The following is a 17,723-nucleotide window of genomic DNA, read 5'->3' as shown; positions in this document are numbered from 1 at the left end:
CAGAGACACTTTGATTTCCTTAACTTCCTTTGGTGGTCTTGAATGTTACAATTTAGGAAATGAGTTCGGATGATAACCTGAATTTGTTTGAGGCGACACTTTCATTTCTAAAAGCTCCTCCAGTTCTGCTTCGCATCACACAATCAAATCAAGACATGCCAAAGTAATTAATGTAGTTTCATTACATGACTTTCTTTACTGTGATGCCGGTTTTAAGTGTTTGTCACTAAACGTTTCTTTCCTGCTGGTGAACTTGTCTCGTAGTATGATGCAGAGGTTTCAGTCTGTAACAGGATGTACTGGACATAAACCCGTCTGCAAATAAATACACAGTATAAATCAATATAACAGAGCCTGACTGGTATATGAGTTGTTGGCTGATATTTTTGGCCTGTCACAGATTTAATGGTATCAGCATGTATGTTGTCGATATCAGCTGATATGAAAACTTTTTGGTTTTAAAGAACACAGAAAACTGTTTCAGTTCACTGACGTCTTTTTAGACGATAAAGTTTATCGTTAAATGTAAAATATCCTGCCTTCAAGTGTTATACATCAGACGATATATTCCCCAATATCTGTATCAGCATTGGCCCCAAATACTGCACATCAGTCGGGCTGTACAATATAAAGAATATAATTAAGTTATAATGCATTTACTAGGCTTATAACTGCTGTATACAGACTAGGCTATACGTGTACACGTAGATAAATATACACATAGTCTACACATGTGTTTGTGTAAACTGTGATTTATATAATTTAATGTTTTATTGCCTGAATACAAGATGATAATCATTTAATTGTCATTATCTTGTTTTTCAGTGAACAAACCAAACATTTAAAGACTAATTCTTCTGCAGTGGTAATTTTTTATTGAGCTCATGAATTTAAGTTCCCTTTTTTCTTAAAAGAAAGATGTTATAGAAACTTTCCAGACAGATTGTTCTTTGTTCGAGGAAACAGAACATAAAGATTCAACATAAAACGTTTGGTGTTTTATATAAAAGCCTAATAAAACCTTTTTATGTCAGAGTCTTGTTTGGTTATTGATCAGACGGGCTGACATTTATATTTCTAGTTTATATTTTTTGGCCCTAAATCAGAGGAGACTAATAAAATAAATACCTGATAGCTTGAGGACTCGGGCTTGGTTCAGTCTGAACCATCGGGCCTGCACAGAACCACACACTGAAGCACTATAACAGACGGCTGGAGCCTTAAATCAGGCGGCAGCCCTCCCTCTGCTGCTCTCTGGACTCTATAGGCTCTCCTCCATTTTGTGTGGCGACACAAATGTCAGCCATTATTACTAATGAATCAATCAGCAGGGGACATCCTCCCTCCCTGCTGCTCGAATTAATTGGGGCTTTAAAATTTCACTAAATTATTTACACACCAGCAGAGCGCCGGGCCGCGAGTCAGGAGATTAAAGACACGGACGACGAGTGTTTGCGGCCGTCTGAGTGTCAGAGCGGCTGCTGAGGAGGAGAAAGAAAAATCATCTGCGAGGTGGAAAACACTCAGCGAGGCTCCGACTGCGACAGCAACAAGTGAGGACCATAACACTCAGAGTGTTTTCCACTAAAGCGCCTTCAGATGTCTTATTTTGTCTGACCAACAGTTAAAACCCCAAAATGTTTAGTTTAAACTATTTAACAGCAGCAAACCCTCAAATTGGAGAAGCTGCAACCAGTGAACAGTTTGGATAAATCACCTACATGATTAATCATCATCATCATCATCATCATCATCATCACTGTCCCCACTGTCAATACATTTATATCAGGTTCACAACTCATGACACTGATTAAAGAGTTGGTCATGAGAGGTTTAAACACGTTGTGTGAGATCAACAGAGGTGAGAACTGGTTTTCATTCCTAAAATAGTGCCGGTGATTCCTGCAGTAGACGATGTTTGGTGTTTGGTGACTCACAGTTAGAAGAGCTTCTTTTTTAGGGCGTCGTGAGACAACATGCTGCCTGAATCATCTCTGCAGAAGTTTAACAACTCAGATAAAATATCTGGTACTTTGATAAAAAAAAAAGCCTGTAATCATAAAAACTTTACAGGACGAGTTAACAGAGACGCTGAAAATCTGGTAACATGCAGCTGATGATGAGCTGCAGCTGATGGTGTTGATCAGCAGCTGTAATCTGTTTCCTGTTGGATAACTACGACCTCATGTTTTGTTTTACAAATCCAACACCAGTGTTTTGAATTCAGCTCTGACTGGAGCCTAGGACCAGTAGCTAAGACTCATGGGTACTGTAGTATTTAGAACGGACAAACTGATGGGACTGTAATTAACTGGACAAGGGGAGATTTAAAAACAGACTTTTTCTAGAAAGGTGTTTCTGTCTCTGACCACAACAGCTGAAACTCCTCCTCGACCAGCCGGACGGCTCAGCTGAGGTCTACATTTAATCCCCCGTGTCGTTGTGATGGAGCTGTTATTCAGGCTTTTCTCTCGGGGCTCCACCGTCAGCTGTGGATCGTATGTTCCTTCATGCATAAAACATGTTTCAGCTCGATATTAAAATGTCTCCATCGCCTGCTTCGACTCAGCCGGTTAGTCTGTCAGAGCGCCTCAACACTTCATACATCAGAATAAAAGTTTTAAATCCAGAGGATCTGCTGGACAAGTTAGAAAAACAGAAGTTGGACCATTGAAAAGACGAGCGTGATGTTGTTAGGTGGACACGACATCTAAAATGTAATCCAATAACTTTTTTGTATGCTGAGAAAGTTGAGCCAGATTCCACTTTTTTTTTATTTAATGGTAAAAAATGAATAAATCATATTGTGATTATTCTGCCAGATATTACAACTGCAATATGATGTACGGTTAGTAGGAAGGTGAAGTTTTTGACTGGCTTCAAATCAAAATGTAGATATTGCACTTATATATAACCAGTGTAAGAAGGTCTCCATTAGTCCGTCCCAGTGCTTCAGAAGATCCCTGAGAAACCTGATCTCAGACTTAGACTAAAACACAAACTGACATCCAGAAACTATTTGCTAATCACCTTTATTGATCCCGGTGACCAGGACCAGCTGATAGGGTTGAACTTATGATCACATTATTAATGTAGATGTCCAGTTATTGGCAGAGCAACTGTGTGAAATCACAATAAACAGAATTTCGAAGCATTAAATGAATAATATGTCGGTTATGGATCATCTTTGGATGGTAAAATCACGTCATCACAATGATTTTTTCTGAGAAATTCAATAACCAAATTCAATTATCATCCAGTCAAGGCCATGTTCAGTGCAGCTCGCAGCCGGGGACAAAGCAACCACCAATATGTCTGCAGACTGAAGAAAGGCCGTCACGGCCCGGCTGTGACTGCTGACACTGATGATAGAGAGATCGAATAAAGACACAATGACTGTGATTATGTAAATGAAGCTCAGACAATGAAACACTGGGACTTTTATCATCAGTCTGACTGCGACCGCAGGGGAAAATAACTTCTGAGTGAAAAACAAGACTTCAGATGATTGAGAGTCTGATGAAGTTAGCAGACAGGCTGTAATGTGGCAGGAAGCAGGTGCTGATCCGGACTCGGTCTGCTTGTTTGTGCGACTTCAGTTCAAGTGGGGAAGCTCAATTTTGTCCGCTTTGACAGAAAAACCCTCGACTCGAAACCTCGCACAGTGACGGTTTGATTGAGGCCATGTGTCATTTTGTGGAGCCTCTAACTGATCATCAGTTTATTCTCAAAGCCAATTACTTCATGTTCAATAAAAACCTGATGATGTGCAGATTAAAGGAGCGAGCGTGGGCTTCTCCTCTGCCTCGAGCGAAGGTGCAGAACCTTTTTAACACCGACATCATTCCTCCTCTCAAACTGCAAAATGTCACGGATGAACCGTGAAGTAGCAGAGTTATAAAAGCCATCGGTTTGTGAGGGAAACTATACGACCACTGACTTCACCATCAGCGCCGTGACCAACAGCTGTTTTGCTGTGTTTCTGGGAGACGGCGGCTCAGATTTGTCAGAAGATTCGGTTCAGTTCTGATGAGAATTGTTCCGATCGATCCTCCGGCTCTGTGTCCGATCAGACAGGTGAAGCAGAAAATCAGAGCAGAGGTGACGCGCCGCTTTGACTCGATGATCTGATGGAGCAGGAAACCCCCCGCTGAGCGACTCCGTGACCCGTCTGACTCACTGGACTGGGAACAAACAGGCAGCGAGGAAACTTAGACAACATACCCAGAAATACCGAGAGCGTGACGACGAGGAAAGCAAGAGGAGGACACACTGAACACACGACGCAGACGTTCATGTCGGCCTTTGAAAGAATCTGAATAACTTTGGTGAAGCCGAAACTTTTCATGCAGCACCATCATCTGAAACACTGAGCACATTTACATGCACAGTAAACCAATCATTATCTGATGTATGGAGTTACCAGTGATCAGATAAACACACCTCGTTCTTCGCCCAATATTCTGTTTCATTCGGCGCATGTTTACCGTTCATCAGGTTTCTTCTGTTATTTTACGTCTGCACCTCTGTGTGAAAACGTAAAAGAAACCGGATGTTGTGAAAACGCGAGCAGTTTTGTTTCTCTGACATGATGAGCGACGTCATGCTGACGGGATGTTTTGAGGAAAAAAACAGCGACACAGTTTAACGTCATGTACTTGAAAGAAATCCAGCTAACTGACTGAATCATGTAAACCTGTTTTTTTTCCATTATGGCATAACTACAGTGCATGTAAACAGATTATTATAACCTGATTATTCCCAGTTATCGGATTATCGTTGTCATGTGTTTCCAGTTAATCACCCAGACTCTGCAAAAGTCATTTGCCCCGTCATCGTTTCATGAGGATCCAAAAACATTATTCACTTCTCATGACGGGATTAAAGATCCGCAAACCATCGTTCACTTCCCGTCAGTCAAGCCTCGCCACTTCCTGCTGTACAGACACACACAGGTGTCAATGTCTTCAACTTCAGTGAGGTGAAACTATCTTCTGGTCATGAATTCATTCAGTCAGTGTCCTGTCTTGGAGCTGCTGTGTGACAGTAATATTTATATTACAGCACTCGTGTAACGCACTGCAGACAGATCTATGTTTTATTTTGTAATGTTGTTGCACTGATTGAGTCTCACAGACACTGGTACTGAAAACATGCAGCTTTCACATCGGAGACTGTTGTAGACTGATAATTGAGAGGACTTTCTAAATTAGAGTAGCTGTGTGCAGTAATATAGAGTCACCAGTAAAGACTCACACCTCTACGTTCCTCGTTCATACGTGCGTGAATGAAATGAAACCGTGTTTTCCAGACTGAGACGATATATATGACGGCACGACAGTGATCATCAAGTCTCTCAGTCAGGGTTTAGTTACAACGCAAGATGGGAAACAATGGATTATATTGACTTGTGTTAACATTGTGTATCCAAAGCTGTGCAGCACAGTGGATAGTGAGACTGGACTAATTACCAGGCAGCAGATGACAAAGCTCAGTGTTACATTATATCATTTCTACGTATAGACTCGTAATTTTTTCTCTCAAAGTGCACCAGATTGATGCGTTTAACTTTAAATTGTGCAAAATCTTCTTCAGGGGGGAACCATGAGGTCCAACCACAACAGTCTCGTGAAATCCTGTGAGAAACACTGATTTGATGGATGTTTCAGCTCCGATCTGCTCCAAGAGAAATCACTGCTAACTCTCCATCAATCACCAGAACACAACGCGTACAAAGAAAACTGCGGAGAGGCCGACGGTCTAAAAGGTGTTCAGACATTTCAGCCTTCAGGGACCAAACAGAGTGACACCTCTCTGACATCAGTACAAGAAGAAACTCTGTCTTCCATTAAACATGAGAGAAACAAGAAGAGGCAATAAAAAAACAACCAGCACAGGTAAATGAAATGCCAGCAGTGATTCGCAGCTCGTGTGTTTGATCCAGATTACATTTGTGCTTTTTATCAATCGAGTCTCTGCTGGACGAACGACACGAAGCTGAACGAGAGAAACTTTGGTTTCTTATTCAGCTGCAGAGGAGGAAAATCCTTCTTACGCAGGAATCCCCGGAAAAGTGGGAAAAACTGAGAGGAGACAAAGAGCTCATCTAAAGCTGGTGGTGTTCAGACTGTGACTGCCCGCCTGTTTGCTCGAGCTGCTGAATGTGATTTACATGATGACAGCAGTTTGTTCAGCGTCCTTGGTTCAACACGTCCTCATCCATTTGCACCGAACACAAAGACGTGAGTCAGTACAGAGTCACCACACTCAAAACCTTTTATAACCTTTTTAATGTCTCACTTATTTGACTGTAGTTTCATCTTTTGAACTGTGTCGACTTCGACGGTGCTCAGATCACACAGCAAACATGTTCACGTCCCGACAACACGGCCAAACTTCCAGTAACTCCAAATTTCAGAGGAAAAGGTCAAAACGTATCAGCTGAATGATAATCCAGCTGAGGCGTGATGGAAATACAGACGGGGAGAACAGAGTTTAAAAGAAACCGGACGGTCGGCTGGCTGAAATGTTTCCTTTGATGTCAAACGTCTTTATTATGTTTGAGAAGAGAGACGCTCTGTTATTCTGATTCTGGCTCTAACATTTCTCTTTAGTATGAAGCACATAAACATTACATAATGTCTATTACCAGTAGGGGAATTAAAGGGGGGACGAGGGGGGACACCGCCCCTCTTGTTAACCTGCCATCCCCCTTTTTGTCGTCGTCCGTGGAGAAAGTCACCAGACTCCCTTGAAAAAACGCTCGATTTTGAGACTTGTTGAGTTGCAAGCCAGTTTTGTCCAAGAGTGCAGTGAGTGTTTTGTTTTGACGTTCTCCACATTGGTTTTACATTCATTCAGCTCAGTCTCTTCTGGTGCTGCACCTCAAACTCTGGAATCGAACTGAAGCACACAGTCATAAATCATCCTCAGAAATATAATAAATATAAATCCAGGAACATTTTCACGGATGAGGCCCCCCGGGTCGAACTCAGAGGCCACCCTCCCGCTTCGTCTACCTTTTTATTGTGACCTCCGACAAAGACGGAGGCAAATGATCAAGAAAGCTGAATAACATAAAAGATCACTGCTCACAGACGGAAATGTCTACAGAGCCGCGCCAACACAAAAACTGTTTTGTCTGGTCTCCATGGCGACTGAAAGGGGACCACTTTTGGACCGCGGGGCTCGATTAACATAAAGGAGAGCTGGAGCAGCGGCGATCGTTTACCTGTGGTGATAATCACATTTATAATATAACGACCTCCGCATGTAACAGGAACAAGAAGTCTGGAGAAATTAATGTTTCATCTGTTGCTATAGTGACGAAGTGATATTCATCAAAGAATCAAAAATAGTTTTTACATTTCAGCTGGAAAAGAAAGTTCACGTCAGAACAGAATCTGTGCAGTTAGTATCCAGAACCAGTAGATAAGTTACGAGTCACTTCACAACCACGTAACGAAGATCTGAATGCAAAAGTAACGATAAATGTGATCAGCAGTCTGTTAATCTTCACAGGTGTCCTCTGTTAGCCTAGCTTCATCAGTCCACCTCGCAACAACTCCGACGCCGTCTGATTTCCATTTTGTTAGCGACTTTGACACATTACTTTAATGAGAACGGTTTCCATTCGGCATCCTGGGATTGTTTCAGTGTTGTGTCCTTTGAGACATAATGAGGCTCTGCGGTTAGAGGACAGCTGAAAATGTCAGCGGTCCTTTAATGTGACAGACTGGCAGGTCGCTCGACTTCACAGCAGAGACGCGTTGAGTCATCGTCACCTCCCACTGATCGGCAACTCTGAGGGGAAAAAAACTGAGGAGGTTGAAGAGGAAGCAGCAGCTGCAGATCATTTAAGTGAGGGGAGAAAAATAAGGAAGTGTATGTAACGTTTCTGTCTCCATCAGACATCAACAGGTTTGGTCGCTCTGATACGACTTTCCATCATGTTTTCATCCCGAGCCCGTCGACACATCGCTGTCTGTTCCTGCAACGCTAACACGGTTCCTGATTGAAGAGAAACAGTTTGCATGTGCTGTTTGTTTTTGTGTAATCCAACAAACAAAAAGGACACAGGTGAACATGTAACCTCCGTGGCAGAGGTAACTATTATGACAGACATGAGGAGACCACTGAATATTTAACACAACAGTGAAACAAGGAAGGACCAAAGTACAGAGAAAAAAGATGGATTTTAAGCCTGGATTTGAAAATCTGCCTCGAGGACTTGTTCGAAGGATTTCGGTCATGCTCTTGATTCACTGGGGCAGCTTTAGTTTTTATTCTGCCAGACAAGAAAAGAAGGAAACAAAGTAAGTACAGTAACTACAGTCACTGTAGTGTTACGTAGACTTCACTTAATCAATTCATTGCAGTTGTAACGTATCGCTGCTGCTGTGGGAACATCCTTCAGTAAGACAGGTTTCTTAAAGAGTCTGCTGTGAAGCTTTGCATCCGCGGGGAGAAAAAACACTTGCATGTATGAGGAAGCGTCTAAATGAACATGTTGTATGTTCATCTATGTAAAAGAGAAAAAAAGCGCCTGCGTGCACACATCAAACGCTCACACGCTCCTCGGCAGAGTGTAAATCCACTTTCATGCTGCATTAGCGAGCTTCCGTGTGAAACTTGTATCAAAGCAAACAGACGCGTTGGGATACAGGCCTCCCACTCGCACACTGAGGATACATGCATCAAACAGCCTGGAGGCAGAGCCACGCAGCTCGTGATGAGTTCACTGTCCTCTGTACGTGACGGGTGTGTTTGTTTGGAACGTAAATACTCTAACGTAAAGCGAACACGGAGCTCAGCTGACGTTCGTGTGATATTTATATGACGTCTTTACATGATTCAGAACAGAGACAAGAACCAGAACCAGCTGACGGTCTGGATGTGGAGCCTACAAAAGAAGCAAGCGTCACTAATCGAATTTTACATTGGGGCCAGATTTTGGTGCCAGTTGTATTGAAGTCTATGAGAGGAAATTGCAGAGCGATGCCAGCAGCACAGTAACGGCGACTTGTCTACTTCCAGTAATTCCTCGGATTCTTCCATCTACAGTCCAGAGTCACCTGTGATACCTATTCCTGCACAGGTGTCTTCACACTTAAAGCCTTAAAGGACGTATTTCTCCCATTTCTGGTGACATTCACGACTAAAAATTGAAAGCAATGGAACGAGAGTGGTCAGTGTGACTGAACTGATGGAGTTGCATGTGTAACATGTGCATTTAAAGACAAAACCTCATGATTGTAACAGCAAAATATGCCTCTGTCTTGTGTTTGTGTCTGTGGTTTGCAGCAGCAACTGTTTCTAACAGAAATGTTCCTGTTTGGAGGATTTGAGATGTTCTGCTGATTCCAAACAGACGAGATGAATCACGAGCAGCTGAAGTCGGCTCGGTGTGTCTTTTTCTGTCCATGAGTCTGAAAACTAAATCCTTTTGGACTGTTGTTGGTTCAGACAGCTGTGATGTGGGGCTCATGGAGACTGCCGGCCGTACATTATAATAATAAATATTGTAAAAAGAGACTGAAAATCATTATCTGCAGCCCCGCGTGTTTACAAATGTAATCATTAGAAACTAGAAGGATGTCGACACTGATTACTGCGAGTTTAAAGATTCTGAATGTCGGACATAATGGTGGATAAAGTGGAAATAATTTAGCGGTTACTTATCCGTTAATGATATCCATAATTTATATATATTATTAATCCCGTGAGCTCCGGCTGAGAACCACTGATCCGAGATTTGCAAGTCAAAAAATATAGATTTTTCACAGACTACAGATATGGATTGGATTTGACGATGCGGACCTCTGCCCCGGCTTTGAACCTGTGATCCCCTGTCCTTCATTTCCCCCGCCGCCCTCCACCACCAGAGGCTGAGATCTGTGAAATCTTTCTTTAAGTGTTGAAAAGGCTCTGGAGGCTGGAGGCTCTCGCAGCCTGAGCAGCTCCCTGCAGCAGCAGCAGCAGCAGCTCCCTGCTGGGCTCCAGAAATGTCACAAACCTGAAGCACCGGACTCCCGCTGCTTTAAAACACTCAATTACAGATCACAAAAACATGTCCGCCATGAATGTAGACCGGCCATTTTCTGCTGAGTATCACTGATGGTATGATAGCGACAGTATGTTTAGGTATTAGGTCCGTCTCTCCATCGTGGCTCGGAGGCCGTTCACCATCCATCCTGAGTGATCCGATCACAAGCGGACAGCTTCAAGCCAGCAACTCACACCTGGCATTCAATGCGTCTCGAGTAACCACTATACGTATATACCACTCTATATGCAAATATACGCCCACATCCCCGAAACAAATAAAGTGTCAAGTTTCAAAATTGAGCGTTCTTTTAAGGGAGTCTGGTGAGAAACAAGTAGCCTGTGTTTGTAAATTTAGACACGTTAACCCTGAATATGTTATATTCTCCATGACAACCGACACGTTTTACATGGAAAGAAACTAAATGTTTTAGATTTGATGCTGAATTTCCCAGAAGGCACCAGTGATTTAGAAGTTGTTGTAGACGCTTCACAAAATATATCAAGTTTCTCCTCACGCGCTCCTCACTCTTAAAATCAATGGATTTGTAAGGGAGTCTGGTGATATTATGGTTACCAGTTTAATGGTTAGTTGAACGTCTGCTGCTAACACTGGCAGGGTAGAAAAGCCCAAACAGGTCATTTTCATTGCAGTTTGAGTTGATTTTGAAATTGTTGAAATTTTGGATTTCAATATAAAAATTGTACCTTTCAATAATTCACTTATTCGGCGGGAAATGCACATAAAAAAGCAAAACCAGGTGATATGGCAACACAACTGATGCTTTCAGTTAGAACTTGATATTTGGAGTGAATCAAAACAATTGTTGGTTGTTTTTTCTTTTTGATCGACAAATCAAATAATTGGTTTAATCTCTAAAGACACGACAACACAGAAACAAACGGTAGGAGGTTTAAAAATGAGCTTTTTGAGAACAATCATTCAACTTTCTATCATAAATCAAGAGCAGGTACAAATCCCACCTGTTGTTGTTGTTGTTGTTGTTGTTGTTGTTGTAGTAACATGACATGTTTTACTGTCATCCTGACTGCAGTGAATATTCATGAAACAACAACAACAACTGTGGATGTTTTCTCCCAGCGAGCAACATTAAATTAAATCACCTCCTCTGTATCCATAATCCAGCAAAGTGCACGAGAGAGGCAATTAAAACCACTTCACCTCTCAGAGGAACGACTGATGGATGAGGATTTAGTTTCCCATTTCTCCCCTGAGCCTCACACACACACACACACACACACACACCAATATGAATACCTAAAGACATCCTGAAGTGGTCGGAGCAGGTCGATAATGAAATCGTCTGGAGAGAACGGCCAACACGGCGTCCTCCATCATCAGACTGCAGCTCGAGTGAAAGAGATATCATCACAAAGCTGCGTTCAGGGGCTGAAATCCTCGGGGAATAACGTAAATCAGCTCCCAGCTAACATTATCTCATTAATTGATCAAAGTTTTTCATCAATAAAGTCTCAGAAAATTGTTCAAAATGTCTGCTATAACCAAAGATCAGCTGTTTACAGTCATCTGTGACAAATAAAAGCATCAGATCCTCACATGAGGGAAACTGGAGCACAGATTTGGCATTTTTGCATAAAAAAACTGACAGAAAGGATTCATCAGATAGATATTTACAGTTTCCATCTTCATGAAAGTTATTCTGTCCTCCTCTGTTGTGTCTCCGACAGTGGCTGATCGTTCTGCCTTCACTCGCAGTCAGTCTGCAGCCTGTTGTCTCAGACGGCAGCTTGTTATAAAAGGTGTGAACAGTCTGAATAAACTCTCAGACGCTCAGGATCATCCAGCCTGCTGAGAAGATGCTGCTCAGCTGTTTCACTGAAATGATGATGTATTCATGTGATGAGAGCTGTGAAACGCTGTCGACTCTCCAGCTGCCTCAGCTCCTGTCGGGCTTTCAAATCAGAGGAGTTTCTTTTATTCACCTCAGACACAAGTTTCTCTCCAGGTAACTGCAGGTGAAACGATGAGCTGCACATGAAATGTAAGCGTAGGTCTGGGTGTTACAGCGACAGATGTGTGTATCGGCGATCGATACGTCAAGAATAAAAATAAGAAAATAGCTCAAGACAACAAAATGAAAGTAAAACTTTCATGGTCAAGGTAACATTCGAAAGTTCGCCGACTTCCTTCCTCACTTCTTCTCTCTGACGTATCTTCTGATGTTATCGAGGAAGTTTTCGTGTCAGGCGACCAAATGAAACGCACCCTCACCTGTGGATTTGTCTGAACTTGTGTGGCTCTTGTCTACATTGCCTGGCTCTACACAGGCGCAGCAGCTCTACGTCATGAACGCGACAACAGCATTGTTGTTGTTATTCTTCCTCTCTGTGTTTATTGGTGGCCGGCAAACCAACTTGAAAAGGTGCATACCGCCTCATACTGTGTGTAAATGCACTTGTGAGGTCAACTAAAGCAATTTATCGGCTGTAATTTCATAATCAATTACATTTTCCATTATCGGGTCGATAATTTATCCGTCTGATAAACATCCCGACACGTCTCGTTGCTTTCAGACATTTTAATGCAAAAATGTTATATATTCTATCTTTTATTAGTCATTTAATTTATGTTATAAACAATTATTGTGTTTGTGATTCCTTCATTAATTAAGGTTGATCGGTCCGCCATCATGTCCCTTCAGTCTTCCCCCGTCCAAGTGGACCAGCGACCCAACACAGTGGCCAAATACTGCTCTTCTGGAATATTTGATTTAATCACCAGGTATCGTTAGTTATAATAAATAACCAGCGTGTTAACGGCAAACTGTTTCATCCTGACATTTAGTTGGAGGCGACATCCAAGTCCTTTTACGTTGTTTCAATAATCTCACTTTTCTTGGTGATCCTGTGTATCAGCATGATATCCTCCTCTTTCTTGCTGACCAGTAGTCCGTCTGCAGTCGCACCACATCGCTTGAAACTGTTGTTTACTCCACCGTGCGCTCACGTCAGTGCAACAACACGATTGGCTGACATGTTCCCGCTTAGATTGTGATTAAACAGACGATGTGGCTTTTCGGGGGGAATCAAACAGCATCTCTGGTCTTGCAGACGTCTCTATTCGAGACGCTCTCAGCGGTTTACTGATGCTGCTATTCTTAATGACTTTACTCCAGCAGCCTCCCACTCACGCTAGCTATCCATCAGCTGTAACTGTCAGCGGCATCATTTAGCTATTTACAACACTGACAGCGATTATTAATGTATCTTATGTGCCTTGGTTATTAATACGGTTGTTTCTAGTTTCTCATTTGGTTTCTTTTAAATGACAGAAACTCATTCATGTGTATTATATCATCAAAAAGGAATTTACACCGCTGCCAAAAATAAAGAACGACTGTTCTCTGGTGGCTCAGACGATCAGACGGCTCTGAGCACTTCTCTCTCTCCGGATGGAAAACAGGGATCTGGATCTGTATGTTCATTAGTTTTACAACCTGCTACACAACAAGCTTTTTCAGCATCGCTTTGTTTCTCTTGTGAATGTTTCTGCAAACCACAGACACATCCGCTGTTGACATTCGTAGCAAAGGCGATATATCACGTTCACATTATATTATTAAACAAATACAAAGTTGCGTCACATGATATGATTCGGGCACATCGTCGTATTATCATGTAACCTCAAGGCCTCTGGTTCGGGTGCAGCTGGAGATGTTTGATGCTTTTCCCGCCTCATTTCCACTCAGACATATAATCGTCGTAGATGACGATGATGATGTCTGAGGAACATGTCAGCCTGACTAAAGAGCGTCTGCACATTTAGAGAACATCCTGTTTTCCTCACTCAGCCATAATCTGATTCATGTATACATTTACTGCGTCTCACCTCAGGGCAGACCTTAGAAAAACCCTGGCAGTGTTCATCACGTTATAAATTCTCCATCAACTCAAATCTGGTCTGTTTGCAGAGGCTAAATGACCCACTGGTTCCCACTGAAGGAGCACGTCACCCAGTGTGGCTCACTGATGTGTTGTTGAGCAAACGTAACCACTTTTTTAAATCCCATCTCCTTCCATCCACACTTGCATGTTGGTACCTGCTCCCACACTCTCTCCGTGCATTTGCCATTTCGAACCCGTCACCGCATCTGGTGGGAATGATGAGCTGCTGCGAGAGGCAGAAAATAGATCGCCTCATGATTCTCCGCTGAGACGAACCCTCTCTCCTCATGTGGAACATCTGCCATGACTTCACATGATGAATGAGAACCAGCATGAATCCCTGTTGTTGTCATTATGCTGCATGTGCGGTGACGCTCCGACTCCACGACGTTATAACCAACTGTGTAAACGGCGACACCGAAGCCTCAGTAGGACATCTGTGAAACACAAAGAGTTTATGTCTGATCTCATGAGGACGACGACGTCCAGTGAGGACAAACCAGTCGTCTCACTTTGATCACTGGGCCCGGCAAACGCTGCGATCGAGAGTTTCACTGAGATCCTCTCGTCTCACAATTGCTGGCAATTAAGGAGACGAGCTGCAAGTGGCCGATAAGATCTCCGTCTCATAGCAGATGATAGGCGCTTCAGCAGAGGAGAGAAAGACAAAGATGAGGGGAGATAGAGGGAGAGATGGAGGGTGAGGAGCGACAGATAAGAGAGAGAGAGCGAGTGAGGAAATCCACTGCAATCTCTCCTCGCAGCTGTCGTCCTCCAACAGTGTGAGATGGAGAGACCGGCCGGCGTGGGAGGGTTTGTCACCGTGTCTCTGGAGGAGCCAGAGGACAGGTTTCCGTCCAAATACTGAGCAGATTTGAGGGAAATTAAAAAGAGAAAATGTCAACGATGTGTGAAATCAGCGCGTCTCTGTCAACAACCGTGCAGCAGAGATGACACGATGCAAAGAGTTTCAGCGACTCTTCAGCTGCACTAACACAAGTCGATGTGTGACGATGTTTTCAGTGTTATGAGAGAGAAACTGTGAGATGGATTTTAAAAAAGCTTTGTGGCACCGTGCTCCTGAAGAAAAGAAAAACTCCCTCACTAACAGAAAAAACAGCTGCTGGATCGATTTTCTAATCTGCTTCAGTCTGACGTCGGCCGTAAACTTAATTACTTTGTGCCATAAGAGCTCAACAACCACTCTGTCATCAGAGCTGTGGAGGTGGACGACGGCCTCCGGACCAGAAGTGAACACAGGACGGTTTGAAACCACAGGAAGGGAACGAGATCCTCCACTGAGACGCGCAGTGCATCTTTTCTTTTACTCACTCTTATTTCAGAGCCTTCAAGAGATCATTAACTGACCCAGAGACACACAATTAACTTGCACTGAGCCTGAAAACACACCAGTCTGGCCAATCTGGTCAACGTTAGCCTAATGTTCACCCACACTTCAGTGCAATAAAGTGATGCTGCGATGTAACTTTACAACTTCATTGTCCAGGCAAAGCTGGAAGATCAACAATCAACACAGACTGCAGGCTCCAGATAATGCTCCGTCTCTGCATCGACGCAGGATCTCCAACGTCTGCACACTGCAATGCATCTTATATCAGTCTGGAGTCACCCACATGTCTGCAGGCAGGTTGCAGTGATGTCTCTGTGTTCATCTCTCAGTAGTTTTCTTTGTGTTGTGGGAGTTTAGCTTCTCTCCTGCGTTGCTGTTTGTTCTCTCAGACCTCTGCTTTGTTTTACTGTGTTATCGTGTCGTCTCTCAGTTGTTTCCAGACTCATGTTAAATACCTGCTGGGGGACTTTTATTATCAAGCATTTATGGGAAGCTAAACATGTTTATCACCAAATTAGCAGAGCTTTGTTAGCGGCTATTCTTCGATTAATACAGTCGCTCCTTTGAACACAATTCAGGACAGCAGTGTCACCAGTTAAAGACATTTTCAAGTGGGGAGCCCTCTTTGTAACGGAGATGCAAATTCCTGCCGTGCTGGGTCAAACAGACTCAAGATGAACCAGCACACGTGTATGAACAAAGCCCGACTGGATCCCTGAGACTTTGTTAGAATAAAGCAGAGATAAAATGGTCTTGCCTCGTAGTAGCTCCTCACAGCGTTGCAGAAGGCTTCATCTGCCACGATCTGAGTTTCCCCGTTGAGAAAAGCCAGGAAACGTTCCTTCACCGCCTGCAGCTGCTGCTTGTTCACCTGAGAGAAGAGAAGGAGATGATGGAGGAGGAAAAAATGAAGTGAAGTGCAGAGCGAGAGGGTTTGGGAGGAGAAATGAGAAGAGGAGATGTTGGCAGGGGAGGGTGAAATCAATTAGGAACAGATGGAGAGGAAGAGAAGATGATAGGGAGGCAGGATGGACGAGAAACAGAACAAAAGTACGAGATTAGACTCTTTGTTGAAGTATGACAGAGGCTGACACCGTCGTTACAGAGACGAGAAGAGTCACGTTATCTGACGAATGTCTTTCATTAGGATTCAGTTCAGCAAAAAAACAACAGAGGAAGTCAGATCGGTCTTCGTGGCTGCAGAAGAAGTCACCTTTAGAGACCAGAACAAAGACTGAGCTCATTAACTACAAACTTCTTCATGTCACTGCAGAACCTGCTCAAAGGTGAGCTCATCTCCTCGTCTTGTTGCCAGTGGTTTCACGCAGCATTTACTATTTGTGTTTAAGTTGCAGTATTGTTGCACAGCGGAGCAGGAATGTGTAGGTGCTGATATACAGTGTGTGTTTTCTTCTCATGACAGGTTAGACTTGTGTTGCTTCAGAGCAGTGGACAGCTGGTTGGACGACATTTAACGAAAGGAAAGTTAATAAACAGAAACAGAACATAAAGTGTAAACAGTCATTTATATATACAAATACACATTAACATGTCTGTGTGTGAGCATCACGCATCGATGTTATAAACACAGAGTCCACCGCTCCTCGTCCAGCTGTAGTCCTGCTTTGATCCGAGATGTCGAGGTGGAGACGGGTCTCTGTGGGCTCAACAGTCTCTGATTTCATGTTGTTTGTCATTTGTCCATTTCCTTTTTCCTGCGACCGGTTATTAGCCAGGAGCAACCTTAAACCAAGATGGATTAAGATGGCTCCTGTCCTCGCCCCGGTCAGGTTGGACTGTCGAAAGACACTGTGGACCGTGATGGTGTCAAAGTCTGTTCCTCTTAATCCAAAACACCTGCTTTCTTCTCAAGTGTTAATGAGAGTATTTCTGCCGTATAGGCGACACGTGTTTCAGCAATAAAGCTGAAAAACAGCAACATTTGGAGGAGCTACGAGCCTCTGCATCTGCAAGTACCTCTGAAAGAGATTCAGGGTCCAGGAAGTTGTCATCGCGACTTTTCAAATTTACTTTCACAATTACAACAATTAAAGGTCCAGTGTGTAGGGTTGAGTGCCATCTGGTGGCGAGACTGCAGATTGCAACCAAGGAAATACCCCCTGGTTCATCCTCCCCGACGGACGTCACTAAAAACGCCAAAAATGCGTAAAACCTTCTCTAAAGTCAGTGTTTGGTTTGTGTGTTCTCAGCTACTGTAGAAACACGGTGGTGCGATGTGACGACCTGTAGATATGAAATGCTCATTCTGAGCAAAAAGGTACAAGGATTCTTAGTTTCAGGTAAAAATAATCATGAATTTAATATTTAATTTCTGCCCATAGATCCTCCTATACCCTACGGACTGGACCTTTAACTGATAAATCAGAATAGTGATTGTAAA

The 17,723-nt window shown here is 43.2% G+C and overlaps 1 protein-coding gene across 6 annotated transcripts in view; it reads right to left on the bottom strand.

The window, feature by feature from the left end:
* The window catches only part of cadps2 (Ca++-dependent secretion activator 2), a 178,785-nt gene that overhangs the window by 127,612 nt on the left and 33,450 nt on the right, over positions 1 to 17,723 (bottom strand). For all 6 annotated transcript variants that reach the window (XM_084363304.1, XM_084363307.1, XM_084363305.1 and 3 more), the window contains exon 2: positions 16,080 to 16,193. In XM_084363304.1, coding sequence (XP_084219430.1) covers positions 16,080 to 16,193 — 114 coding nt within the window. The remainder of the gene's footprint in view (positions 1 to 16,079; positions 16,194 to 17,723) is intronic.

This window comes from Pagrus pagrus (genome assembly GCF_965226575.1).
Source record: "Pagrus pagrus genome assembly, chromosome: 10".
In the NCBI taxonomy this organism is placed as follows: Eukaryota; Metazoa; Chordata; class Actinopteri; order Spariformes; family Sparidae; genus Pagrus; species Pagrus pagrus.
This window is presented reverse-complemented; position numbering and strand designations above follow the sequence as displayed.